This window comes from Colletotrichum abscissum (genome assembly GCF_030869225.1).
Source record: "Colletotrichum abscissum strain IMI 504890 chromosome Unknown Scaffold_27.1, whole genome shotgun sequence".
Taxonomy (NCBI): domain Eukaryota; kingdom Fungi; phylum Ascomycota; class Sordariomycetes; order Glomerellales; family Glomerellaceae; genus Colletotrichum; species Colletotrichum abscissum.
In genome coordinates this window covers 31,491-57,078 of record NW_026850176.1, presented here as the reverse complement: position 1 = coordinate 57,078, position 25,588 = coordinate 31,491, and the positions used below count along the sequence as shown (strand labels likewise).

At 49.9% G+C, this 25,588-nt stretch overlaps 10 protein-coding genes across 10 annotated transcripts; 6 read left to right on the top strand and 4 right to left on the bottom strand.

Annotated features, from left to right (window-relative positions):
• Positions 1–2,193, top strand: CABS01_10438 (endo-beta-1,3-glucanase; the record flags this gene model as incomplete). Its single annotated transcript, XM_060543794.1, has 1 exon — positions 1–2,193. The coding sequence occupies one exon, from the start codon at positions 1–3 to the stop codon at positions 2,191–2,193; it is 2,193 nt and encodes a 730-aa protein (XP_060398996.1).
• An 824-nt stretch (positions 2,194–3,017) lies between these two features.
• Positions 3,018–4,376, top strand: CABS01_10437 (uncharacterized protein; the record flags this gene model as incomplete). Its single annotated transcript, XM_060543793.1, has 3 exons — positions 3,018–3,488; positions 3,654–4,292; positions 4,368–4,376. 3 exons carry the CDS (start codon positions 3,018–3,020, stop codon positions 4,374–4,376), a joined length of 1,119 nt encoding a protein of 372 aa, XP_060398995.1.
• Positions 4,377–7,273: 2,897 nt separating this feature from the next.
• On the top strand, positions 7,274–8,634 carry CABS01_10436 (uncharacterized protein; the record flags this gene model as incomplete). The annotated part of the gene is made up of 3 exons (XM_060543792.1): positions 7,274–7,723; positions 7,778–8,023; positions 8,080–8,634. 3 exons carry the CDS (start codon positions 7,274–7,276, stop codon positions 8,632–8,634), a joined length of 1,251 nt encoding a protein of 416 aa, XP_060398994.1.
• Positions 8,635–10,166: 1,532 nt separating this feature from the next.
• Positions 10,167–11,034, bottom strand: CABS01_10435 (bZIP transcription factor; the record flags this gene model as incomplete). Its single annotated transcript, XM_060543791.1, has 3 exons — positions 10,167–10,612; positions 10,688–10,892; positions 10,984–11,034. 3 exons carry the CDS (start codon positions 11,032–11,034, stop codon positions 10,167–10,169), a joined length of 702 nt encoding a protein of 233 aa, XP_060398993.1.
• A 1,052-nt stretch (positions 11,035–12,086) lies between these two features.
• On the top strand, positions 12,087–14,056 carry CABS01_10434 (C6 zinc finger domain-containing protein; the record flags this gene model as incomplete). Its single annotated transcript, XM_060543790.1, has 2 exons — positions 12,087–12,142; positions 12,292–14,056. 2 exons carry the CDS (start codon positions 12,087–12,089, stop codon positions 14,054–14,056), a joined length of 1,821 nt encoding a protein of 606 aa, XP_060398992.1.
• Positions 14,057–14,767: 711 nt separating this feature from the next.
• Positions 14,768–16,363, bottom strand: CABS01_10433 (FAD binding domain-containing protein; the record flags this gene model as incomplete). Its single annotated transcript, XM_060543789.1, has 4 exons — positions 14,768–15,235; positions 15,295–15,662; positions 15,723–15,994; positions 16,053–16,363. The coding sequence occupies 4 exons, from the start codon at positions 16,361–16,363 to the stop codon at positions 14,768–14,770; spliced, it is 1,419 nt and encodes a 472-aa protein (XP_060398991.1).
• Positions 16,364–18,781: 2,418 nt separating this feature from the next.
• Positions 18,782–21,293, top strand: CABS01_10432 (uncharacterized protein; the record flags this gene model as incomplete). The annotated part of the gene is made up of 10 exons (XM_060543788.1): positions 18,782–18,785; positions 18,888–18,940; positions 19,069–19,203; positions 19,303–19,330; positions 19,384–19,734; positions 19,897–19,922; positions 19,977–20,247; positions 20,322–20,548; positions 20,679–20,733; positions 20,809–21,293. 10 exons carry the CDS (start codon positions 18,782–18,784, stop codon positions 21,291–21,293), a joined length of 1,635 nt encoding a protein of 544 aa, XP_060398990.1.
• Positions 21,294–21,528: 235 nt separating this feature from the next.
• On the bottom strand, positions 21,529–21,837 carry CABS01_10431 (uncharacterized protein; the record flags this gene model as incomplete). Its single annotated transcript, XM_060543787.1, has 1 exon — positions 21,529–21,837. A coding segment is annotated over one exon (309 nt), but the record flags the coding sequence as incomplete, so codon positions are not given.
• Positions 21,838–22,643: 806 nt separating this feature from the next.
• CABS01_10430 (TdcF protein) lies at positions 22,644–23,121 on the top strand (the record flags this gene model as incomplete). Its single annotated transcript, XM_060543786.1, has 3 exons — positions 22,644–22,677; positions 22,790–22,923; positions 22,975–23,121. 3 exons carry the CDS (start codon positions 22,644–22,646, stop codon positions 23,119–23,121), a joined length of 315 nt encoding a protein of 104 aa, XP_060398988.1.
• A 295-nt stretch (positions 23,122–23,416) lies between these two features.
• Positions 23,417–24,908, bottom strand: CABS01_10429 (carbapenem antibiotics biosynthesis protein carD; the record flags this gene model as incomplete). Its single annotated transcript, XM_060543785.1, has 2 exons — positions 23,417–24,236; positions 24,352–24,908. The coding sequence occupies 2 exons, from the start codon at positions 24,906–24,908 to the stop codon at positions 23,417–23,419; spliced, it is 1,377 nt and encodes a 458-aa protein (XP_060398987.1).
• Positions 24,909–25,588: the final 680 nt, after the last annotated feature.

Below are 25,588 nucleotides of genomic sequence, written 5' to 3'. Positions count from 1 at the left end.
ATGCCACGATACGACTTTGAAGACGGCCGCGATGCCGAGCGAGAGCCCTTAGACCAGGCTTATCGGTCTCATACCCCCAATCCCCCAGAGTACTACCAAGATAATCAGTACCACCACGGCGCGCCTCATGAATACCATCATGATCACCAGTACTCCGAACCCAATCATGACCCGAACTTTGGCCGCCCGAGAGCTGAGCGGAGGAACGATCGCCAGGGACCACCACCGGCTGCTGTCGGTGCCGTGGGCGGTGCCGCTACAGCATACGGAGCTCATCAAGCCGTATCCCCCATCGACAACTCTCCGCAGGTTCCGGTGCACCGCGACTGGGGCCCCGATCGTTATGCGGCTCCACAGCAGAGCAATCTGAATCCGAATATCACACCTGGCGCGGATAACTTTAGCGACACGGCATCAGGAGGTATGGCTGGTATCGCTTACACCGTCGCCGAACGTAACGCCAGGGAGAGCGGGGTTGGTGCCATGAGAAGTGCTGGCCAGACCCCGCGAGGACAGTCTCAGCAGCCCAGTGCACCACCTCAAGCTTACAGTCAACCGGGAGGCGACGTATACGAGATGAGCAATGCCGTCCCGCGTCCTTACCAAGGTAGCTACCAAGGCAGTCTTCCGGACCGAGACTCCCACTCCAGCCTGACGGCTCTCGGCGGAGCTGGCGCTTCTCCGGCCAGGCTATCCCCATCTTCGAGCCCATACGGCTACAACGACTATTACAACGAAAACCCCTACTACCAACGACACCCCCAACACCTTGGCGTGGTGGATCCTAACTCTATCGCGGACGATGGTGATGATGGTCTCGACTACGGCAAGCCCAAAAGTGGACGAAACTCGATGCTTAGTCTTTCCAACAGCGATCGAACAGGCAAGACAAAAGCAGCTGGCGCAGCCGGCGCGGCTGCTGCGGGAGGTGCCGCAGCAGGATTGATGGCGAACCGAAATCACAGCGGCTACTACGACCCCAAGGGAACGGCCGAGTATCAAAACGGCAGCGCCATTGACCTCAGCTCACCAGAGAAGAAATCAGAGTGGATGGCGCAGCAAAACAAGGGACGCAGAAAGTGGAAGTGTTGCATTATTCTCGGAGTGATCCTCCTCATCGCCGGTGCCATTGCTGGTGGCATTGCAGGTGGATTAATTTCTAGAAACAGTCGCGACGGCAACAGCTCAGGAAATGGACAATCAGCAGACGACGACAAGAACTCCAACGGTGACCTCAGCGCCGACAGTGCCGAAATCAAAGCGCTTATGAACAACAAGGAACTGCATAAGGTGTTCCCCGGAATGGACTACACGCCTCTCAACTCCCAGTACCCCGATTGTTATCACAATCCTCCTTCACAGAACAACATCACCCGTGATCTTGCTGTTCTCAGTCAACTGACCAACACTGTCCGCTTGTACGGCACAGACTGCAACCAGACGCAGATGCTTATTCACTCAATTGAGCAACTCAAATTGGAGGGCACAGTGAAGATCTGGTTGGGTGTATGGCAGGATGGCAACAAGACAACCAACGCGAGACAACTTTCCCAAATGTGGGATATTCTGGACCAGTACGGAGACAAGCATTTCGAGGGTCTCATCGTCGCCAACGAAATTCTGTTCCGGAAGCAAATGACCGAGTCGGAACTGGGGACTCTACTCCAAGAGGTACGAACCAACTTGACCAGCAAGGGACTTAGCCTGCCTGTGGCAACTTCAGACCTGGGCGACGACTGGACGGCATCTTTGGCGTCAAAGAGTGACTACATCATGGCCAACATCCACCCGTTCTTCTCTGGAACCAACGCCAAGGACGCAGCCATGTGGACTTACGCATTTTGGGAGAATCAAGCCGGTGGGTTCTTCAAGTCGGACAAGAAGAAGAACGTGATTGCCGAGATTGGTTGGCCGACCAAAGGTGGCACAAGCTGCGGCGATGGCACTGCTACGGGCTGCCCCAATGCCTCAGTTGCCGGTATCGACGAGCTGAATGAGCTGTTGGACAAGTGGGTCTGTCCCGCTTTGACTAATGGTACCAACTACTTTTGGTTCTCGGCCTTTGATGAGCCATGGAAGATAATGTACAACGAAAAAGACAAGAACTGGGAGGACCAATGGGGTCTGATGGACGTCAACCGCAAGGTCAAGTCTGGCGTCGTTATACCGGACTGCGGCGGCAAGACGGTCTGACACATTGATGCCAGATGACTGTTACGAGACTTGATGTATGGATGGATGAAGGATGATAGTCAAGCCCTGCGTCTGCTACTCAGCGATACGCAGCACTGTACATGACGGAGTACTCTGGAGTTTGGGGGCCTAAACATGCCCGGCTTGAAAGCTGCCGGCATCATGGTATGATGTTTTATACCGTGTACACCATGTCGGTGATTGTTCGTATGGGTTAATTCACACTGTATTTAGCATTTGATTGATCGGAAAGAATAGATTAGTTGAAATGCTTCGTGTGCCTGGTGATATGACGCGACTCGTGTTCTCAGGTTGCCCCCCCCCCCCCCGCTCCCTCTCGATTGGCAAGCGCATCAAATCAAGGATTTCGACGCTCAGGCAACTTGCATCGAATGTAAGAGAACCCTAATACGGCACTGGGATCTGCGTCATGTCATTCGATGCAGTGCTGGGGCTCTCGACCTGTGTACCTCCAATGCGTCCGGGACAGGCAAACGAGGACAACACGGGCCGAGGCGGGGAGTGCGGGGCGGGCCCTGATCGACATGATTTCTTCCGACATCTCCGGCTGGGCCAGGGATCGCTTCATGTTGCTTCATCCACAGCACTTGACCTTTTCAAATTTGCATCATTTCAACGCAACTAGCCCCTTCTGTGGTTACATTCTCCCCAAAACCTGCAGCAGATTGTACAATTTTCGCATTCCCTCGAGCCTCGCGCCCTTGGACAGAGACCGTGTTCACGGAGTAACCGTGATGAGGGTCCGGGCGCCGCACCCTTTCCTCTTGTTGTTTTTGGCCAGCAACAGCGTCGTCGAAGGAACAATGAAGTGGAAGAATCTCACGAGGCCGACGCCCAATGTCCCGCTAGCGCCCGTACCACTTCCTGAGCCTGGGGCTGCCCGGGATGGCGCGGAGATTGTGAAGCAGTTGACGGGGTTGTCTCGGTCGGGTTTGAGTGGTGGCCAGGGTGCGAGACTGGATCTCGTCAAGGTTATTGAGCTTGAGGGGGAGTTATGGGAGCCGGAGGGAATTGTGAGGCTTGCGGGTGGTGATATGGAGGGGAATGACAGAGAACGAGATCCAGTAGACGTTGATGATGAGGAGAATGGTGATGAGGAAAGGTTTTGGGTTTCGGCAGGGGAGTATACCGTCCCGACGGAGAAGTATCCTGACGGAAAATGGATTGATGGGACGGATCGGAGTGCCGGGGCGGGCTTTGCGCATTTCGTGGTGTTTGACGGGCGCGGAAGACGTGTTGGGGACTGGGTTGTTTCCGAGGAAGGGGACTTGGAGGTAAATCTCGACTCAGATATTCTTTTCACCCCAGTTCTCTCTTCTTTAGGGGCCTGTGTCACTTTGCAGCCCCCTTGAAGTCAGACGGATGGCTAACGAAGGATGTAGTATCATAACGGAGGGATTGATTTTGATGGGCGACATATTTGGGCTACGCTCTCGCAGTACCGACCGAATTCGACGGCAACAGTGGTGAGGGTTGATCCGGTCAGCGTGGAAATGGAGAGGGTCTTCCAGGTGGCGGATCACCAGGGTGGGATCGTGCATGATGTCCACAATGGGACGTTGACGACATTGGGGTGGGGTGGGAGAGTTGCGAGGAGATGGGATATCAGCCAGGCCGGGATGACATGGGAGGGCGAAACTGGCGGTGGGATAGGAAAGGGGAAACAGGCTCAACTTGGCAAACGGGGTGAAGTGGATTACAATGGGGAAGTCGACGGACCTCAGACAACAATCGTGAATCCTTCACACTGGATCGATTACCAAGACTGTAAATCTCTCGGCATCGTCGACGGGAGGCATCTGATGCTTTGTTCCGGCATCGCGATGCTGGCGCCGGGGTTGGAGGTGGGTGGGTTGGCGATTGTTGAAGTGGAAGGGATGGTTCCTTTGTGGGAGGTGCCGTTCATGGAAAGAACAGGGGTTATGCCGTGGACGGGGGATGAGGACCACATAGAAGCGAGCATGGGGAGGAAGAGCGTGTTGATGACGAAGAACCCGATGGATGTTGCTGTCGTTGGGGGACGAGTGAGGCTGTATTTTGCGCCGGAAGAGGGCAAGAGTAGAATTTTTGTTTATGAGGTACGTGAGGGGTGATTTGTGAGGACGTTGTGCGCGTGCTTGGTGTGGTGTTCACCTTGCCAAAACTCTTCACAGTTGTTTTAGATGGGGAATGAGAACCGTCGGGTTGTTCATATGTATCCTTATTTATGTCTGATTGGCAATTAGCCATGATGAGCAACTGTTCCGTTTTCATACGTAGGCTTCACAGAAGTTCTCATCAATGGTGTCTCGCGCTGCTCTATTGGTGCTCAATGTACGATGTAGACGAAATAAACGTCGTTTTCGCACTGAGGCTTCCTATTCATACTTGCTACGTAAAGATTTGGAGGACGTATTCATCGTAGGTGTCTATGGATGGTCGCCAGGGTACCCGGCGAAATGGAGAGGATACAGGATGCTAATGAACTCTGATCCTTGGTAAACTACGCTCGCAAAGTTGTCAAGCTTGGTCGTTCGGGAAAGTTTTGCTGCACGAAGATGTCCCTCGAGGCCGTCAATGGGTTCGTTGCTGTTGCTGACTGTGAGAGGGACAGACGCTTCGGGGAAGTTTGAGATGATTGAAGAGTCTCAGATGTCGTCCTGCTGACGAGCGAAGTGGACGTCGTGGTGGATGTCAGATCCTCAAAGAAGATGGAGCGTCAGACCACGCCTAAAGCTGTCGAGGATGTGGGATGTAGACACACGAAGGGAGGAAAAGGACAAGCTTTGTGACTCAAAACATGCGCAATTTCAAGCAGACCATCTGTGAGATGACGCTTAGTTATGTTGCCATTGACTCTGCAACATTCGTGCTGCCAAGATCTTTCCGTTTGTGGCATGTAGAATTGACAAAGTCAGGGTTTAATGCGTTAATAGATATACGTGTCATTGCATTCTGGCTCATGTGCTCGTGCGGACATGGAACCATACAGAATGAGAGATCCATTCGGCCGAACAAATTTCCAAAATTTTGGATTATCCCATGTCGTAAACAAGCCGACTTGATTGAAGAGCAGGGAGCAAGGGAGATGAACACCCCTGGGTCCTCCAGAAAATGCTAGTCGACCTTCCTATGAAGCAACGGCATGTTTAAGAAAAGGCTGCTTTTTTTTTTCTGAGACTGTATCTTGACTCTCATATGCATGTTCCGCGAGAGCCCTCAGAATCTGACACGCAAAATGATCACAGGCTGAAGCATCACTCAGCACAGATCGCCATAGCATCTTATCCTAATCACACATTCCTGTTCAGAGAGTTGCGGCTCGGGCCGTCGGATGAGTTGATCTACCAGCATTCACCCAGTTTGAGAAAAGCTGTCGGTATTCCCTGGGAAGAACAAGAAGAAGGAATAATACCTGGGATGCGTGGGTCTTGGCGCCTTCATATGAGCTTGTTTCTCTGGTTGACCATGTTGATGTGCGTCGTAGCACGGCGTGGGCCGCAGGTGCGCTTGCGCAACATCTGAGGGAAAGGTGAACAGGGCACACGGATGGAGCCTTTTGGCATCTTCCGAATACGATCCAGAGAGGCCTGTAACTTGATGCACTCGTGTCCCCATCCTGTGCACTAGCGCTACTCTCTGCGATTCGGCCCGTCTGGGAAACGCCTTGATGCCTCGACTTAGCTTCCTTTTATTTATTTCTCCTCCCTGTTCTATTTCTTTTTCAATCAATCATTACTTGTGCCAATGGAGGGTCTAGCACGAATGCAGCCGAACCGAAAGAAGACGAGAGACAAAAGGCTGCAAGTCTGGTCTCAAATATAGAGTCATGGCTTAGAAGTAGCACCCGGGTGCAATAATAGGAATTATAGATGTACGGGAGTTCAGACTGGGAAAACCGGCCGTAGGAGGTGAGGGAAGTTTGAGCGAAGGGGACGGTGAGCCCCCCTAGCCCGGTTGGTTCTATGACACTGTTCAAAGGGATGAGACAGTTTATTGGAAAAAGCATGACCAGGTGTTACTCCAACAACAACATCGTTCCCGATGATCAAAGCTGGCAAGCGCATTTCACCAATCAAACGTGACGAATTTGTCAATGAGGGCACGGAAAGAACTTGAGCTAAGACAGAGTTAATAGAGGATCTGCAAAGCTGCATGCCTAGATCTGAGCCATGTTCGTTCCACGGACTGTGCCGAGGTTTAGCATCGACTCGTCCATGACGATCTTTTGATACTAAACTATGGAAATAAGCGCGAATCAACTGGGCGTCCGCAAGTTTGTTGTCACCTATGCTGCTCCTGGACGAGCTTATTAGTTCTCCGAAGAGGTGATTGGGCACTTGAACGTATAGCATAGCGAAATTAGACGTCATAACAAGGGCGCAATACCACGAGCGTTGCCGACGGAAGTCCTTTGTCCCGCGCGATAGTCTGAACACTACTCCCTTTTCAGACAAGACTACCTGAGAGAATGCTGATATTGGACAGCCACTGCATGGATGCTGCGTGCGTGGCGGACAGGAATAGCATGTCGGTAATAGTTTGGAATCGTTTTTAGCACACGGCCAGGTTCTTTTGTCGTGCCCTCCCGATCCCCAGACATGTTATTGCGGAGTACATATCCGGGGAAAGTACAAGCTCAATAGGTACTATAGTGTCTAGTGGTTACGCTTCAGCGCCGTTGACGACGCCATTCCCGCGGACCGATACGCTACACTCGGGATCAAATCTTCCCGCATAGCCGTTTCCATGTCGCTACCACTACTAAATATTCCCCGGGAAGAGTGCGTCGACGAAGTGTCGTGGGCATTTATTTTGGAACTATGTCATCATTCCGAGATTTGTCTCTGTTAAATGTAGTCCAACGGACTATGTCATTCAAATATATTGGTTATAAAGTCACCGTCTTCTCATCACCTCAAGCCTTCGTCGTCATCCAGAGATTCTCTAGCTGTTTCTTTGGCCTGATTTTTCTTCACAACTTCACATAACACGGATACTTACTTGCTGCTTATTTGCAATGAGGTATCAATGTACATTGCCAGCCTTGCTGGCCGCCTCAGCAGCCGCATTTCCATCTATGGCAACAAAGGAAGATCTTGAAATTTTGATCAAGCGCAACGCAGAACCTGAAGCCAACCCCGAGCCACAGATCCTCGGCGGAATCATCGGCTCACTCACCAACACCATTACCGGACTCCTCGGCGCTGTGGCTCAAGGGGCATTAAACCCTGCAAACAAGCGTCCCGAACCAGGCTACGACTTCATTGCACCTGGCCCCAATGATAGCAGAGGACCCTGCCCGGGTTTGAATCTGCTTGCGAATCACGGCTACCTGCCTCGTGACGGCCACGTCAACCTGGGCCAAGTAATTGAAGCCACTGCTCGCGGGTTCAACATGGGTCCTGATTTGTCAACTATCCTCGGTGTTTTTGCTGTCCTCACGGACGGAGATATCGCAACTGAGTCTTTCTACTTGGGATCTGGCCCAGGGAATGTTGGCGGATTGAACAGGCACTCAACAGTCGAGGTGAGACTATGAGTTGAATTCTGGCTCGTGAAATATGTCTAACCTCCCTCTTAGGCCGATATTTCACCTAACCGAGAAGATTTCTACAACGGATGTGGCGATGCTCACCACCTTTCATCCCGTCTGTTCAAGCAGAACGTTGACATCGTAGCGAAGAGCGGAACGAAGCAGTTTGATCTGACCAACATGGGTACACAATACCAACAACTGTCCATGTTCTCTCAGAAAAACAACCCTTACCTCTACTACTTCCCTTTCCCCTTGATCGTCTCTCTTGGGGCTTTTGCCTTCTACCCTAACGTCAGTTCCTTCCTTCTCTCTAATTCTCTAGTAGCTACTAACATCTGGCGTCCAAGTTCTTCAGCAATGGCACCTATGGACTAGGAGGTGTTGCCAATTATGAGTCCATCTCCTCTATTATCGGAGCCAAGTACGACTCCGCCACGGGGGAATTCCAGTACGTACCGGAAACATGGCCCGCCAACTGGTACCGTCGTGCAACGCCGTACACTGCAGTTCAGACAGTGCTGGAGGGTCTCCTCATCTACCTCCGCAACCCTGTTACTCCGGCTGTTGCGCAGCTTGGCACAGGAAATCTGAATGCCACAACTCTGCTGTGTGATGTTTACCAGGGTATCAATTCACTGGTGCCACTCTTCGTCGCCGGGACTACGGAGCAGGTGGCTGCCGCGACTACATGGGCTATTTCCAAGCTTGACCCCTACTTCGGCAACACCGTTCTCGGTTGCCCAACCAGCGTTCTCTCTCCAAACGGCCCTAGCATCTTGTTCCCTAATGCCAACCAGCAGGGCGGTCCGCTCAATCCCCCTCCCAGTGTGGCCAAGCATATTGGCAACAACGTATACTACAAGACGTACTTTACTTCGGCACCGGTAACACCGGCGTGCTGAAGTATCCACGACAGAGCATGCAGGAGAATAGTTCTTTAATGATTTTGTGCTTCTTCAACGATAAACCCCCTTTCACATTATGTACTCGTAAAAGCGAAAGGATCCTAATAAAAATATCTTGTATTTTCTCTTTTCCCATTTGAAAATACAAGGATATCATGCTGTGTACTGAGGTGGTTGCACCCAAGTCCCGTCCCGAGGCCTCGCCTGACCTCGTACAAGATTATTAAGCGATGTTGCCAGTATGACAATATCGTGATGTTACAATTAGCTGAAGAACTGCGTGGGACTCTTTGTTGTAAAGATAACTTTGAACCTGCCCGATCGAAAACTGGCTATGCTTTCCGACATATGAACATGAGTCAAACCACTAGTCAAGAGCCAATGTTTGCAGGAGGGCGATGCGACGTTGAGAGGTAAAGGCCCTTTTTCGATACACAACAACAGCTCTACTTTTGTTTGACACTCAGGATGAAGACAACGAACAGCTGGAACCCCAGAACAGGTGGGACAGATGGCGGCCAATGCGTTCCAAGTTGAATCGACCCGAGGTAGGGCACATGAATATGGAGATGTACATCACCGGAGCAGCTCGTTGCCGACGGGAATAAATGGATACATTATGCAAATTGTGCAGCTTGTGCCTTTTGACTAAACCAGCACTAACGGGGTGGAACCCGCATCGAAAAACCCTTAACTCTATAAATGCAATTACATGAATGCTCGGGGTCCTCTGCCGTCCCGTTTCCCAATTGGTGACCTTAAAACGGACAATCGGTAGACAAAGTTTCCGTCTGCATTCCGCCCGTAACCAGCCACAATCCTAGACTGATTAGCCTTAATCAGTCAGTTAGTTGTCAGATCCAAATGAGACGCCAAGCATGGCTCACGATGATTCATCCGCGCTAGCAGGGATTCTTGCGTCAAAGGATGACTGGCGCTACCCTGAGTCGCTGATGGAGATCCCGAAAGTGAGCGCTTCCCAGGTCTGCCCCTCCCCTGGAAACCCCCTCCTCCCTCCCAGGCGCGCCAACACTGTCTGGTACTTATGTTAGTGACGACTGGTATATTTCGTCGTCGCGACTCATAGAGAGGAGGTGTTTCATTTACCTATGTGGCGGTACATGAGTATATACAACGGAGGGCCGTATTGAACTATTCGTGATTGAACCCTTACTTGTTGCAGACTAATCAAGATATTAATCATCGTCTGCTATTCTACCACAACTAAGAGCCTGAAGGTGACTATGCTGATGTTGGCAAACCAGTGCATGGATATAGAATGAGCCATGTTGAATCACGCGTGCATTGTTATCATTACGATCGCGCTTAATTTGTGATCTTGTCTTGTAACTCAATAAGTGCCAAAGGGCTATTACAAAGGTGCCGCGACGTTATAAGCAGCTTCATGGAATACATTATAACTGATCGAGGGTTTCATTTATCGATTATTCCACGAGAATATCCGACCTACCCAGCGCGCCCATTCATCCACCATGAGCTCAGTAACGGAGGCGAAGCCCGGTGAGGCGTTACTGCTCAATATCCTTGCGCATAACACTCTTAAGCGCTTCGGTCTCAGCCTCTTGACGGAAGAGGCGGATTCGTAAATCGTCCCTTTCCCGAGTCATCTCCTTCAGTAATAATTCCAGTTCGTCGATGCGATCAACCTTCTTTTGTCTGTACTTGCGAGCAGCAATCGTGTTTCGCTGACGGCGCAGGATCTTGTCGGTATGAGGAGTGGCCACCTCTAGGTCCTGAGCTTTGTCATTCGGAGAGGACCGGTGAGATAACTCAGCCCCCGAAGCAGCAGTATACACTGACATATCCAGGGGCAGAGGCTGGTTCGGGCTGTTGGAATTGGAATTGGAACTAGAGCTGGACTCAAAGAGTGCATCCAGCTGAACCGGGAGGAAGGTGTCGGAGAAGGTGTCGAAAAAGGCGGGTGGTGAGGTATCGAGGAAGGCAAGTGGGAAAGCTGAGATATGTAGTCAGTACACTGGATGTTGAGTCATCGGGTGTAGAGATGGGAGAATATTGTTAGTCTTCTTACACTGATCAATCGGGTTGCCGAGGGGACTGGCACTGATGGGAGGCGTCGCATAGGTAGCAGACGTCCATGGCAGAGTGTCCCAAGGGGGCGGTTCAGAGCACGGAAGGCTAGGATCTATTTGGACAGAGTCTGGGCCAAAAAGCCCAAAGTCTGTACCCGGGAGGCCAGCGGCCGACAACTGAAGTGACTGTTGTTGGTGTTGATGCTGAAGATCATGTGTCAAACCGACCTCGCCAGGAAGACTTGAGTTATCCTGGGCCCATTGCGGCAATAGGTTGGGCTGGCTGGAACCAGACGGTCTCCCGCTGGATCGCGGCCGCGGCGGCTGATGATGATGCGGCGCACATTGTTGCAGAGTGTAAAGGCCCTGTTACCTAGGGCCAGAGGATGACAATGTTGAATAGAGATGGGGAGATTCTCGTCTTGCGAGAATGAAGATGTCGTGGAGAGGAAATAACGCGCTCGATTAACGGTGGGAGACTGACATTTATAAATTCGGCAAAGATCCTGATCAACCTCTGCAGGCGGAATAGGAATGGGTAAGACGCCCGATCTCTGGCGGGTTTACGACGGCTGCAGACGTGGGTTGCCCGCACTGATAACACTAACCTTAACAACGGCAATAGAGGTACGGGTGACCTGGCGTAAGCCCGGTTGAGGTGTGGCTCAGCACGCCTGCAGCAGACAAGATTGTTGCGGGCTAACCGATGTGCTGATCAATAGGCTAGGGACATTGCGAATGGTCTTGCAGCTATCCAGTTTACATAACAAAAGTGGTTCTGCACAACTTAGCATATGCACCAAGACAGTCTGATCGCACAATCCGGGAACAACTTTCTGCCCCGTGATCATTGTTCAAATGAGCCTTAGTGTGACCTCTGATCAAGAAGGGCTGACGAGTTCATTCTGTATGACAAACGCTGCTGCAGCCCAGCCTCAGTAGACTGAAGACGTCACGTCACGCCTTATCCTTTCGAAGACACTCCGACACCTCGTTCATAATAGGATCGAGCGAGACAGATAGCCTACCACAGTGCAGGTAGATCGCGACTGGACCCCCAGTGCTCTGTTTCCCAACTACAGACGAAAGCTGGTAAAGCTGCAGGACGGTCAAAACGGGACTCTTCTGACTGCTCTTTTCCGGACCCCTTGCCAAGTCCCCCCTCATCGGCGTCGTGCAGCTGCATGGGTCGAGCCCGCCCCGAACCTACGGTGAACGGAGCCCATCCGACGGCCGAAAGCCTCTGGCTCTCCGTCTCTCATTTGAGTTGCCCTCACACAATCACACACCACAATCGGAGAATGGATCCCACTCTCCTTGCAGATACGGCGTCGGCGTCAAACTCCTTGTCGCCGCCGGGGGCTCCTCCCAGTCAAGCAGGATCTCTGGAGAGCGAAAATGGCAGATCCTCCATGGCCCACCGTCCTCGCCATACGCGTACCAGCACACCTAAAGTGAGGACAGGTTGTGTCACCTGTGAGTCTTCACCCAGCTATGAGGGAACTGAATAGGTAACTGGACACCGCTTACTCCATGCAGGCAAGTAAGTCAAGTCAGACTTCAAAATTCAACCGCGAGTCTTGTGTACTGATTAATCCTCTAGAAAACGGCACATTAAGTGTGACGAGGGCAAGCCTCATTGCATGAACTGCCTCAAGACCCGTGGTGTCTGTGATGGCTATGCCATCAAGCCGAGGAAGACGAGAGGGAAGGCTCCGAAGGACCTGGAACCCTTGAACCCCGTATCATCATGTCGCCGGGCCAGTCCCCGCCTGCGCATCCGGGAACCCAATGTGAACACCCTCGATTTTGCCGATGATATGCAAAGCGTCTACTTCAACGACTGGAACGAATTAGTTCGCGTCTCACTCGGCGGCGCTCACTTCTCTAGGACCAACCTCTGGACAACCACGATGCCTCAGCTCACCCGCCGAAACTCAGCTCTGCGACAAGCGGCTATGAGCATCGGGGCTATCAGCAGGGCACTGTCTTCGCAGGGCTCCCCTTATGTCGTGGCGAGAAATTTTGGTAACATCGCCAACCTCCTGCAGAGCCCGCACTATCAGAATGCCATTGTCTACTACTGCCAGGCACTTCGTCTACAAGGGCAGGCCGACTTCCAGACTGCCAGCATCCAAGAGGCGGTGCTTTTGTCCATACTCTTCGTCGCATTTGAGGCCTTGCGGGGGAACCGACACTCGGCTCTTCAGCATGTCAAGTTTGGCTTCGTGTTGTTGCAGGAGTTGCTCACCAGCGAGGACTCGGATCATCGCATCTGGAACCTCGCGCCCGACCCTAGACAACTCATTACCGAAATTCTGGATCTATATAACCATCTCGACGTACAAAGTCGCACCGTGCTCAGTGGCCATGTGAAGTCAAGCCGGTCACCGGCCTACGAACTCATCAAAGGCCTCAAAGCCAGAGGCCATACTATTGAGACGTACAACATGCAGATACAACGCTATACTGACCCAGGGGAAGGAAGAAAAGCAATGCCGGAGGTGTTCAGCAACGCTGAAGACGCATACTTTTGGTGGCAAACCTGCCAGCGACGAATCGCCAAGCTTGGTCCTCTCTTGCTGACTGTCATCGACGATCTCAAAGTTGAGGAGATCAATGATGAAGCCGGCATCGACCAACTACTCGAGATGATGCAAAACCAGCCTGAACTGCTAGCGTACTGCGAAAAATCGGTCGCAAATCTTCAGCAGTGGCGACACGCTTTCGAGCCGCTCTACAACAAGACATTGTCCGACAAGAATATCTCACGTAAAGAGTATCTCAAGATCTTGCATCTTCGTATGCACTACCTCGTCATGTTTCTATACAGCTTCTTTCCCAAATACGCCGACGAAGCTACCATCGCGTCCATGACACCGTACTGTCGAGAGATTAACGACGTCATCGAGATCCTGCTTCGTGAGCAGCAGAAAGACTTCAAGACTCCCGCACACGTCTTCTCAATGGAGTTCGGCCTGGCCTGGCAGCTCACCGTCGTCGCTATGACGTGCCGTGATCCCTTGGTTAGGGATAACGCGACGCGCATCCTCGAAATGTACCCGCGGAAAGAAGGGCTCTGGGACAGCAAGGCTTTTTTGGCCGTGCTGAAAAAGAACCGCGAGCTAGAGGCAGAGAATGCTAGAGAGGGAACACTGGCGGAACAATGGAGGCGGCTGTGTAGAAGGGAATTCATCTTTGAAGATGCTGGAGAGACCATTATCTTTCGCTCCTTAAAGAAAAAGGAAGAAACCGGCGAGTGGGACCTAGTTGAAGAGACCGCCGAGTTCAAGGGAGAAGTTGATACTTTAGAGTGGAAGGTAAGGCCGGTAAGCGGCCAGGGGCTTATTATGACCGGCATCAGTTAATTTGATTGTGTAAATATAAGATAAGCCAGTATCCTATCAGCTATAACATAGTGGCAGTATATGAACATTAGACACTGCGTAGTGTTAAGTATTCATAGCTCTTTAGTATTTATCTTCGTGAACAACATTTGGAATGTTTCTCAGCTTATTGTTTCTTCGAGTTACGTTGCTAAGTTTAAGAATGTTCACCTTAGCCTCTATGAATCCGATCTACTAGACCAAATAATGCTATAACTTCAAACTATAATATCCATTCGATAGCGTCAATATATCCTTTTCATTAGTAAACTCTACTAGGTAGCTAAGCGTTATATTGGAATAGAGTAGTTTGAAAGAAATAGCTTAGATAATTCGAAATCATTTGAAGTATTAGTCTTTACGGGCGTAACTAAAACTCAGTTTGTCTGTTCTTTAGTATCTGTTAATATGTCGTTGTGGTAATGTTACTAGGTTAACGGAACCGTGAGCGTTATTCCCTTTGCCTTAGTACTAGATGAAAACGAATAGAGCTGCCCTGATAATCAACTTTCTTCATTAAAAATGCTATATACGTCACTGATGGCGCAACTTCGATTTGATCAGCGTGTGCCGGCATGAGATGCGAAAGAGAGGATAGATTTAGTAGAAGAAACATGGCGTTACTAGCAGCAGCTATGAAAACTATGGGTTAGAAATAAGTAGTCTGCGTAACGCGTATACGACAACTGGCATTTACGCCTTGCGGAACTGTACAAAGATAAAGGCAGCAAGACCAGAACAGACAGCCCCAGTCGTCCACATCATCCAGCTATGCAGCAGGCTTTGCGGGACCAAAAGCCCATACGATGAACCGGTTACAAGCCTACGAGGCAACTCGAGGCTTTCTATGTGAGTTCCTTTCAAGTAGCTCTTGTACCAGGCTCTGACGAAAAGACTATCACCCTGCCAGGGGACAATAGTTCTAATCATCAATTTGGAGAAAGGTAGTTGCTGGCAGAAAAGGCTGTTCATCAACCGCCCCTGCCGCATAACTTCAGTGATAACGTTTTGACGTTTGGCCTGAACTCGTGCAAGCATAGTCTCAATCTCCTCTGCTGACAGAGCTCCTGAAGTTGAATTCAAAGTTGCAACTAGAGTGTTGATGAAAGTTGCGGCTGTCTCGATAGCTCCGTTGCCGCCTTGAGCAGTAATTGGGTGAAGCTGTGCAAGCAGTCAGCAACTCAAGTCCATTATCAATGTCAAAATGTCAAACATGTTACCTTATGGGCAGAATCGCCTATCAACAGAATTCTCTGGTAGTTCCAGCGAGAGAAAACGTGCTCTTCTAGTGCTACAAGTGTAGTAATCTGGCGTTCTTCATATACGTCTCGAAACTTGATTGTGTCCGAGATGCTATCGTCCAGGTATTGCGATGCGAGCGCCGCCTCATCTTCCTTTGAGAACCTGGGGATATCGTTCCCATAGTAGGTGCGATCCATCATCTTGATGAAAAACCAGTATACACGGTCTTTTGGGGCTGGAATTAGTAGGTAGGATCGCCCATCGTTGAAAGCGGCATGCTGCACCCCGCGCCAACCTTTGGGATGCTTTGATATTCCAAAAATGCATTTCGTGTTCGAATTGAGACCTTTAATGTTTGTGAGAAGGTGAAAAGTTTACTAAATGGGCGAGGCTTCTTTTGGCTTACTCTGAGCTTCGTTAGGAGGGAACATATTGTGTTTTTCTTGAGAAGCAAGGCGCCACATCTCCTGTCTGATGAAGCTCCGGACCCCATCAGCCCCAATGAGAATGTCTCCTGAATAGGTGCTTCCGTCGCATGTCTTGACGGTGACGCCTGAGTCATCCATCTGGACCTCGGAGACTCGCTTGCCGGTCAAAACACATTCCTTTTTACAAATCTGTTCGTATAAGACCTGCAGAAGCATCTGTCTGTCGATGAAAGTAGAAGGGTAGCCGGTCCTGCTCGAGTTTAGTAATGGAACGATGGGTAAGATATTGGACGAGTAAGGGAATGTACAGGCTTTCGATCCGCTCAGAAGCACTTGCGCCTTGGGTTTCTGACAGAGTGAGTCCATCTGAGGATCTGATAGAACATCTGTAATAGACGTCGCCCGCGATCTCACGCAGGGAATCGTAACATCCCAGTTGATCGAGGATCTTGAGGCCATTGGGCTCCAGGCCGATGCTCGCACCGAGTTGAGGCGCTATGGTGGGATGGGCTTCAAGTAAAAGGTAGTCGATTCCTACCTTCTCTAACATGATAGCTAGAGAAAGGCCGGAGATACTACCACCAATAATAAGTATTTGGAACTTCTTTTCGGATGCCATGATGAGATGCAGTCGTAATTGAAATGAAGGAATGTTATAAGTTGCTGAGTTGAGAGCTTATATTGACCGACTTCACTAGACATCTCCTTCATCTTTATATTAACATCCTATCTCAAATACAGCAAGATGCAGATAGGTATCATAATGCAGTAAGTATCCGTGGCCCTGTTCATCTGCAGGCCAAGAATACGCTGAGACATATTCTATGAACCTTGCGTACTGCTCTCCCAAGTTAATGCTTTTAATCCGTGGCTGCGTATGATACGACCCTATCAATGTGGTTCTTGACAATCTACTTGTCTCGTTGTCGCGGGCCCGAAAGTCCGCTACTGCAGCTTGGCAAACGCCGCCTCATTCTTATCTATCACGCCAGGCGCTAAAGTGACTAAACCCTATCGTAGCAATTGTGGATAGAGGGACGACTACCTGCGATGCACAGGAACCTGATCCAGCACTTATAGGCGATGGTCATCCGAAATGAGCGAAGCCGATATCCGTTTCGTTGCAGGGAAAAGTGGCGTAGATAGGGGCCATCGGTGCCCGAGGGGCGCGTGAACGCCCTTGTCACCAACCCCGTCCACCTTGACCTACAGAGTGGGTGGTGCTCAGAATGCGGCCATTCAAAGCATCTGGTCTCTTAGCCAGCGCCTGACTTGGTCTGGAATAAACCATGCGTCGAGTGTTTCTTGTGACTAAGGTAGATCAAACACAACTTCAGGCTACAGGAGCCACCTACAATATCTCCTCTGACCATCGCAACTTTCATTTCGCTCGTGACAACATGCCTCTCTTCAATCTCTTTGGCAACACACCAGACCTCAAGGTCTCCAGTCATATGCTCTCAAAAAAGCCTTAGCATCTCTCTCGTGGGTGACGTCACAGATAGTCTTTCCTAATCACCAGCAACTCCTCCAGAGGCACCTTCACATTGATGATCACCCATGGCTCTACGAGTGGCGGTCCTAAAGCATTTCTACGCGTTCATCGGAAGACGTACGATTCTACGCCCCAAAAGGACGGGATCGTATGTGAGTCCGGAGCGACGAGAGCTGTCTGACGAACATGACTGTTTAACAAATCGCATCATGATGCCAGGGGACTTTTGCGGAATTCCAAATAACGCGATATACGTCTCCTAGCTCATGAAGCCGGAGATTGAGCTGAATCCGGTACTCGTGCCTGGCTCGTTTGAGGCACTTCTTCTCGAACGTGATTGCACGCGCTCTCAACCTGACCAGACCTCTGAACAAGACTGAATTTGAAATTTGAGGTGTTTATCCCCTGCGCAACTTTGCGTTGCAGTACGACCTGATTAATCACAAATCTGGGCCGGGAAGCTGTCAAGATGGTCCAAACGAGCTCATACCAGATGATCAGCATCCGATTTAGGTCGACAAATATTACGGACCGAAATAGCTTCATTTGAATGATGGAGTCTGTCAAATCATTTCCCCTCTGCTTGTATCCGTGCAGACAAGCGCCCTTTTTGCCTATAGAACCTTTATGATGGGCCAATATCCCCGAAGCCGCGGTTGAGCTTACTATGACAAGCCTACGCAGTATCATATTACAATACAAGGTGTAGAGGTAACTATCACGGTTAACGGATTTCCTATGGCGCACTTTATTCACAGCGAGGTAATTTTTATCCCTTCCAACACTAACTTCTCTTACCGTGTATAAGCAAACTCTACTACACTTCTATATGTTAGCGGAGGCAATCACGGGCTAGATGCCGTGCTCATGACAGACTCGATCGAATGATCCTTACCATTTTATCCTTGCGAAGCGCCCCATTATACCGAGCGAGAGGGGCTTCGTAGTGTTGGAGGCGAGAATACGTGAAGTTTATTTCACTTCACTGACAGTTCTAATGTTATGCATCTTTATCAAAAGTAAATCGATGTCTGTTAAGTTATTTATAACGTCAACTTCATCAAAGAACCAATGTCGCAAATAGCTTAATAAACGAACAGACCACAACCAAGCTAAGACCCCTTTTCCAGGGGCAGGCGCGGGCTAACCGACTCAATAAGACCCGGCAAACGCATATGGTATAAGCAAAAAAGATAACGAAAGGCTTCGACTTTGAGGAAATATACTACAAATTCATTCAATTACTTTCGTCTGTTCAGCTAGATTTGGGTACAATACCCTTTCGATCACGTGCATCTAATAGCCACACTGTGGCTGTGCAGACGATAACGAAGCCATCACCAGCTCCTTATCATGCGCGGGCCGAGCAACCCTCCCGCCTTCCCCGCAGCACGACGTCAATGTTTCAATGTCGTTTATGATGCACGCCTCCGATAACGCAGACAGCTACTACTTGGACATTCGAGATCGATCGAGCAACGAGTAAGGGACTAAACATGCAATCATCTCAGTCAATAATCCGCAATCGCAAAAAGATACTGAATGCGTAAGGCATAGCGCCCCAAGACCAACGCGACGACCAATTAGATGGCCAATCGCCACGAGAAGAGCCTCGGCTGACCCTGATTAACAGATGTATGAGCTGCAGGAATCGAAAGCTTCGGTGCTCTGGGCGAGATCCATGTGAACGGTGTTCCAGTCGTAAAGAAAAGTGTGTTTACGAAGAGAAGGAAAGAAGAGTGGCTGTTCCAGTTGAGTCAGTTATTTCCCGGATTCTCAAGATGTTCCACAATTGCTCATTTCAATGCAGTCATATCACTCAATTACAGAATCGGATCAAGTCGCTTGAGTCACAGCTCCGAGCAGCGCAAGACAGGCCTGCCGATGGGTCTCCTCTGGGCAACGAGGAGCAAGCCAGAGAAGAATCACCTATGAGGCTGCCGGAAGCAGAGCCTCCGGGCTCAGTATGTAACTCGGGATCAACCATTGTCGCTTATATTGATTCAGCGTAGCCAGCAGCCACGAGAGAGTTCGCCAATACTTTAGTGACCTCTGAGCCACAGATCAAAATCCGCCGTTACGGCCATGCAGGTAGGCCCACACTTTATTTCTCTTATGAATGCATCTAAAGTAACGGTTCAAAGCCTATCTCGGCCACAGCTCGACACTCAGCTTCAGCCGCAATGTTCGAAACCTTCTTCAGTCTTCGACTCCTATCGCAGATCCGGGTAGTGTATCTATAGAGCGCGAAGATGTATCCTACAGTTCTCCTCTCCCACCTCTTGCACTAGACCTCACAAAAGTCCCATTACCCCAACTCTCTTATGCAGAATACTTGACCAACACTATTGTTCTAACCTTTGGGTCACTATACTCTTTGTTCGACGCCGAAGCGTTTCTGGAGAAGCTGAGAATGTTCTACTCGGAACGTGCTACAGGAACTGTCCCGAACCCATGCCTCTGGCATATTCAGATGCTTCTAGTCCTAGGTCTCGGTAAGTCGATACTCAGCCGAGAACATTCGCAGTCGGGACCCGCAGGAATGGTGTACTTCGCCAGCGCTATCGAAGCCATGTCAGATATTTGCAGACTCTACCAGAGCCCTTTCCTATCAATGGAGATTCTCAGTCTGACAGCTCTATTCATGCACGCAACAGACATGCTTCAAGAGGCCTACGTAACGGTATGTCTGGAACAAAAGTTTCTGGTTGAAACCTATGGCTAACTTGAAGGTTAGATCGGCAACGCTTTACGTATTGGGACAACCAAGATAATGAATGTGTCAATGCCCGAAGCATTGAGACCACCAAACGTCGAGTACCAAAGGAGGCTCTGGTGGACAGTCTACTGCATAGACAGAAAAACCGCTGCCATGCTGGGAAGCACTATGGTAGTCCGAGACGATGACATCTCCATACCTTTCCCTAAAACGAAGGCCGGGGATGAGGTCCAGAACATCTTTGCTATCCACGTCACTCTCTCATCCCACCTCGGGAGGATTCTCGACGGTACGTGGGCATGTCTTCAGTACACGTGTAGTCTAGCATCTCAATAGGGTCTGCCACTAACAGTAATCTTGTAGTCATATACGGAGTACACAATCAAAAGCAGCGTACCTTTGTGACACAAGTCAGAGAAATCCTTGAACGTCTGGTAGAGACTCTTGTTGTCCTACGAGAACACTTGGACTTGGACCTAGACGCGCCGTCGCAGCCCCTCACCCGCGATGCTGCCACTTTACACCTGCTTCTTCATCAAGTTCGTGAGAGCACCAAACATTCGAGAGACATGACGCTGATCAGGGGTACAGTGTGTGATTCTGACCGTTCGACCGGTTCTCTATTCCGTCTTAAAGCCGTTATTGAGTCTGGATACCTTGGAAGGGCGAATCCGGCAACCTCCGTCTATCTTTGACTCGATGCTGAAAATGTGTGTCGAGTCGGCGATCCAAATCCTCAAGATCATGGCTGCGCTGAAACAGCAGATGATGTGCGGTAAGTCCCCGTGCACCAAAAAGGATAATCCATCATCCCTAACTCTTCAAGATATCTTCCTACCCTACGACATAGACGCCCTATTTTCTGCAGCCTTTGCGCTAGTCTTGATAGATATCATCCGACCCGCGAATGAACTGCTGTGGGACTTGCCTCAGGCCATACACCTACTCGACGAATACGTGTCACGGCATGTGGCGCCTGCACAGGCTTACCGGTCAGATCTATTACAGCTTGTGGAGCTGCACACCAAGCTTCGTGGCAGCGGCGATATCGCAGACGCACACCGGCAAGATGAAGGCCAGGAAGCGGAAAGCAACGCTAGACACACTCCTAGTATGGTTAGAAACGCCATCGCTAATGCTGATCCATCGGGGGCCTCCGGCAGCCCGGTATGGTCGCAAGTTCGACCTGGTAATGATGGTTCTGCGCCGACGAATCTGGAGACAATGATGTCTGTTATAGACGACCTGAATGTTCACGAGTCAGATATTATCGATGCCGCAATGCTCGAGGGCGGCTGGATGTGGGAGGATGACAACATGTGGACGGCTGCATAGTATAGTCTTTAAGATTACTAACGACTCGGAACTTCCTATTGACGATCTATTTTCCGGTAGCCTACCCACCCTCCCTATCAATCTCATCATTCATGGCAACACAGTATAAGTAAAACAGTTGCTTGGTGTTCGGGTGGCCTAATTGATAGATGTTTTTGGTATTACTAAATGCACACCCTTGATCAGGTTTTATTTCAGATAAGTCTACCTCATGATAAGAACTTTTGCGAAGTCTTCAGTTCTCTTTTCTAATTTGCTCGCGCACAGCCGGAACATACTGCGGGCATAACGTGCTCAGCGATACATCACTACACTTCTGGTGATGAGGAGAATATGAGCTTGAACTCACCGGAATGACCTGGATTTTCTCGAGGTCCCATACGCCTCTCTTAGCGTATATATCGCTCTTAATGATCTTGTAGACTTCTTCGAGGCTCTCGGCAGCGTAGACAACGACGCTTCCTATGAAAAGCGCAGGCTCACCCTCGACAGGGTGTTTTTCGAAGATCGCACCTAGGCATGAACACGTCGGCAACGAAGAATGAAAAAGAAATAGTGAAACTTTTACCGCCTGCTGGTAGTGTTCCCGAAGTGATCATGGGCTTAATGTCTTCGTAATGGTCTCTGCGAAGGAAGTCAGCCCCGTCATGAAGCCCCAGTCGAACGCGACGCTAGTGATGCGAGATGGTCACGTGCCCTTTAACCTTCTTCCTGATTTCCAACACATTGGGATTGTCAGGAAGAATAGCAAGCCACTCTTTCTTTTGAGCGGTCGTTGCTATTCCGCGCCGGCCATATTTTTCCAATGTGCCAAGAGGGCGAGCTCGTCGAACCAGCACGGACCGAATAGACGATTGAAGGGAGAGGGCTGACATTTCAACAATTTCACAGTTGTTAACAAGATAATGATCTGATAATAATCAATTGGTATTTGATACTGAAAACTTGAAGCATCTGGCATGAGAGTCGCCTTTTAGCTGGGAAACATCTCTGGTTGGTGTTAATATCAATGCTGAGTTCCGACCCAATCGGAATCGAGGTCCGAAGGCGGAGTGGAGGTGCGGCATACGATTCCGACTAGCAACATGATCTTGTACTTAACTAATATGCCTCGATGGCAATAGACAGTAATTTTGATCGTGCTCACATTCCAAACGACAAAGTTACACGCGCGCAATGTCTCTGTTATATACTTCGATGATTCGATCCTCGGCTCCTTGCATAGCAGGAGGGATCTTGGCCAGCCGTAATGCTTTGCTGAGCAACGGCCCCAAGGTTCGAGAACAACGGTCAAGTCTTTCCAAGAAATGTTTCCGCATGTTCTCTCAGAATCCTGGGTGTAGGAGTAAAATGGAGACAGTCTTCTCACCGGACGCAGTCGCCCGTGAGTACACACAGATGTCTCCACCTGATACACAATTCACCAACAGCTTTTGTGTTAGCTATCGGTCCATATCATCAGGCAATCAAAGCAAATGGCCTCGTGTTTCTCTCAGGTCAAATTCCTGCGGATCCCAATGGAAAACTCATCGAGGGTACTGCTACTGAAAAAGCTCATGTAATGTGCCGGAATGCCCGCGCCGTGCTCGGAGCCGCTGGCTCCGGCCTGGACAAGGTGGTAAAGGTTATGGTAAGTTAGAAAATCTCCGCGGCGTCTAACAAACAACTGAAGAGCGCCCAGATCTTCTTCAAGGACTTCAGAGATTACAAGGCGGTAAATGATGTGTACGCCGAATACTTCCCACACGGTCCTGCCCGCTCCTCATGTGAGGCCACAAAGCTCCCGGCTGGTGCTTCTATCGAAATGGACATCATTGCTTTGCAGTAAAGTATGAAGAATGGACGGTAAGCATTAGTTGGCTCAAATATAGATCACCATTCAGATATTACAAAGGCTCTTGACGATGATATTTGATGAATGGATAGTGGCTAAGATGACCCCATGACCAAGGAAATGAAAAAAAAGCCTTGATTCCCTAAGCCATCATTTCATATTACTCAGGCTGGGGCTGGAGATGTACGCAATCAAGAGTTGTTACCATGTGATAATCCAGAAGGATCTCGTACGGCGACATCATTGACATTATCTGTTTTTCATTGTGATGGGAACTGTAAAAAAAAACCTATCCCAAAACACGGCGGCGGAGCTCCCTCTTCAAAGCATCAACCATATACTTAGTGCGCTCTACAGCGCCTCGATTTTCAATTGCACGACGATGCAAGTATCCCAAACATTCTCCGACCGACCCACATGCCATGAATTTGAAGATACCAGGGGCCCCACCATCGCTCATAGTCACATCAGCAGCGTATTGATCCCGATTTTCAAGCAGCGCGCAGCTCAGCTCGTCAGCCATGCCCATGATCTGACCAGACTCCAACTTTGTCATTGGTAGACCCTTAGTGGCTCTCGACCGGTGAATTCTGATGGCCTTTTCGGCACTGGCTCGATTATGTGTGGCAAGAAAGAGGGCGGCAGATGGAAACTCAAACTTAGCTGAGCTTTGAATCGGCCATGGCGTTCGTGAGATGAGAGTCTCGACAATCTCGTCATAGGAGCGATCTGTCTCTTCTTTGGTGTCATGGATGAGGGAGCGGATCTCATGTTCAATGTACGCTCCTCGCACGAGTTTGACACCCACAGTCCAGCCCTCAGTGGCCGCAAGAGTGATGTGACGTGAAGCGTTATCTCTTGCTCCTTTGAGATATGCCTGGATTGTGTTGTAAACGAGAGGCTGTCCGTCACGGTTGAACTTCCTCATCAGTTCAATCACCCAATCATCGAGGCCGACTTGGAAGACTTGTTGCTCGGCATCGACCCAGAGTCGTGCACCTCGTTGCTTCGTTTCGATGCATATATCTTCCATTGACCTTAAGACGACTTCGGGCATTGGTTGGCGTGCTCGCATAGCGTCGATGGCAATTGGGCCGGCACCGGTCATTCTAACGAACAGAAAGGATTAGACCACCACCGTCGTCGTCGCAGTACTACGAAATTCTACAATGAACAAATGACTGGACGATATCAAAGCAAGTACGTGTAGCAAGAATAACTCACTTGAGGGACAGAAAGTCTCCAGGCTGTAGCATCCGCAAAGTATCGAGATTGAGTTGCTTCCATTCTTCCACCATTCGGCTCCCAGCAGGAATATATTTGGCGTTTTGAGACTTTGTGACTCCCGAGTCTAGATCAACGGTGAATTCTCTCGCATGGCCGAGGATGACGCCCTGATAGCCCATCGCCTTCAACTTAGCAATTGAATGACTAATTTCGGCGTGGGTGGTGCCGGCACAAAAGTGATTGTAGAGAGCCCATCTAATCAACCGGTTCAGTAGAGGGTTCCTGTCCAAGTCTAGTAATGGACTTTTAGACTTTGTTACGAGATTGAGAAACTTCAGTGATGGCTGCATGATCCACGCTCTCCTCATTATCGATGTCAACACTAGCGAGCGTAGGAGGGTCTTCGTAGTGATTCGGGAAAGAGCCGTCTCTCCCAGTTGAACCGCATCTTGTGCTTTGGTTGCAATATCAGAAAGCCCCCGGTGTTTGAGACGAAGGATGATGGGCGAGAGGGTTACCCGAGCTGGACAACCAACGACAACTTTAGGAGGCATGGTAATGTGAGGCCGAGGTTTCAGGAGTGGTTGTTTGTTTTGGTGGATCATTCGGGTGTAATCAAGCGCTATCTAAGTCACGAACTCTCCTCAAGAGCCAACTAATTCAGGCTTATAAACTCTGAAGCCGTCTGACTAGCGACTCCTCTAACACGAGCGGACTCAAGGATATCTCCGTTATCTTGACATTACCCTCGGTACCTCCCCTCATTTGCAATCTGTGATAACGATTCGGACAATATTCCGCTCAGCGAGGCCGGAATATTGGGTCAGAGGCGTTTCGATAGGAGAAGGTGTCTAGATAGAGGCTACTGGGCAAGTCGGAATCAGTCTCGGAGCAAAATCCCGATAGGCTGCCCTCAGCTTGCCCCCATGGTCGATTAGGCGCAGGCTAAAAGCATAGGTTCTCGGCCTCCGCTATGGAAGTGCCATTACATTTGGTGACATTCGTCCTGAAAAGAAGCAGATTCGTGCTTGAATGCTAAACGCAAGAATGTGGTCCCTTGGCGCGACACGTGGTAGCCGGAGCACCCTCGGTCAGAGGTTTCCGGCAGCTACCACTGGGCGGAGACAGTTGACTCTGCTACACCCTCCCAAGTTTGAAAATGAGAAATTCGTATGTTACCTTTCCCTGTAACCTCCTCTGGCTAATCGATTCTTTTTGATTAGCTTTAATATGC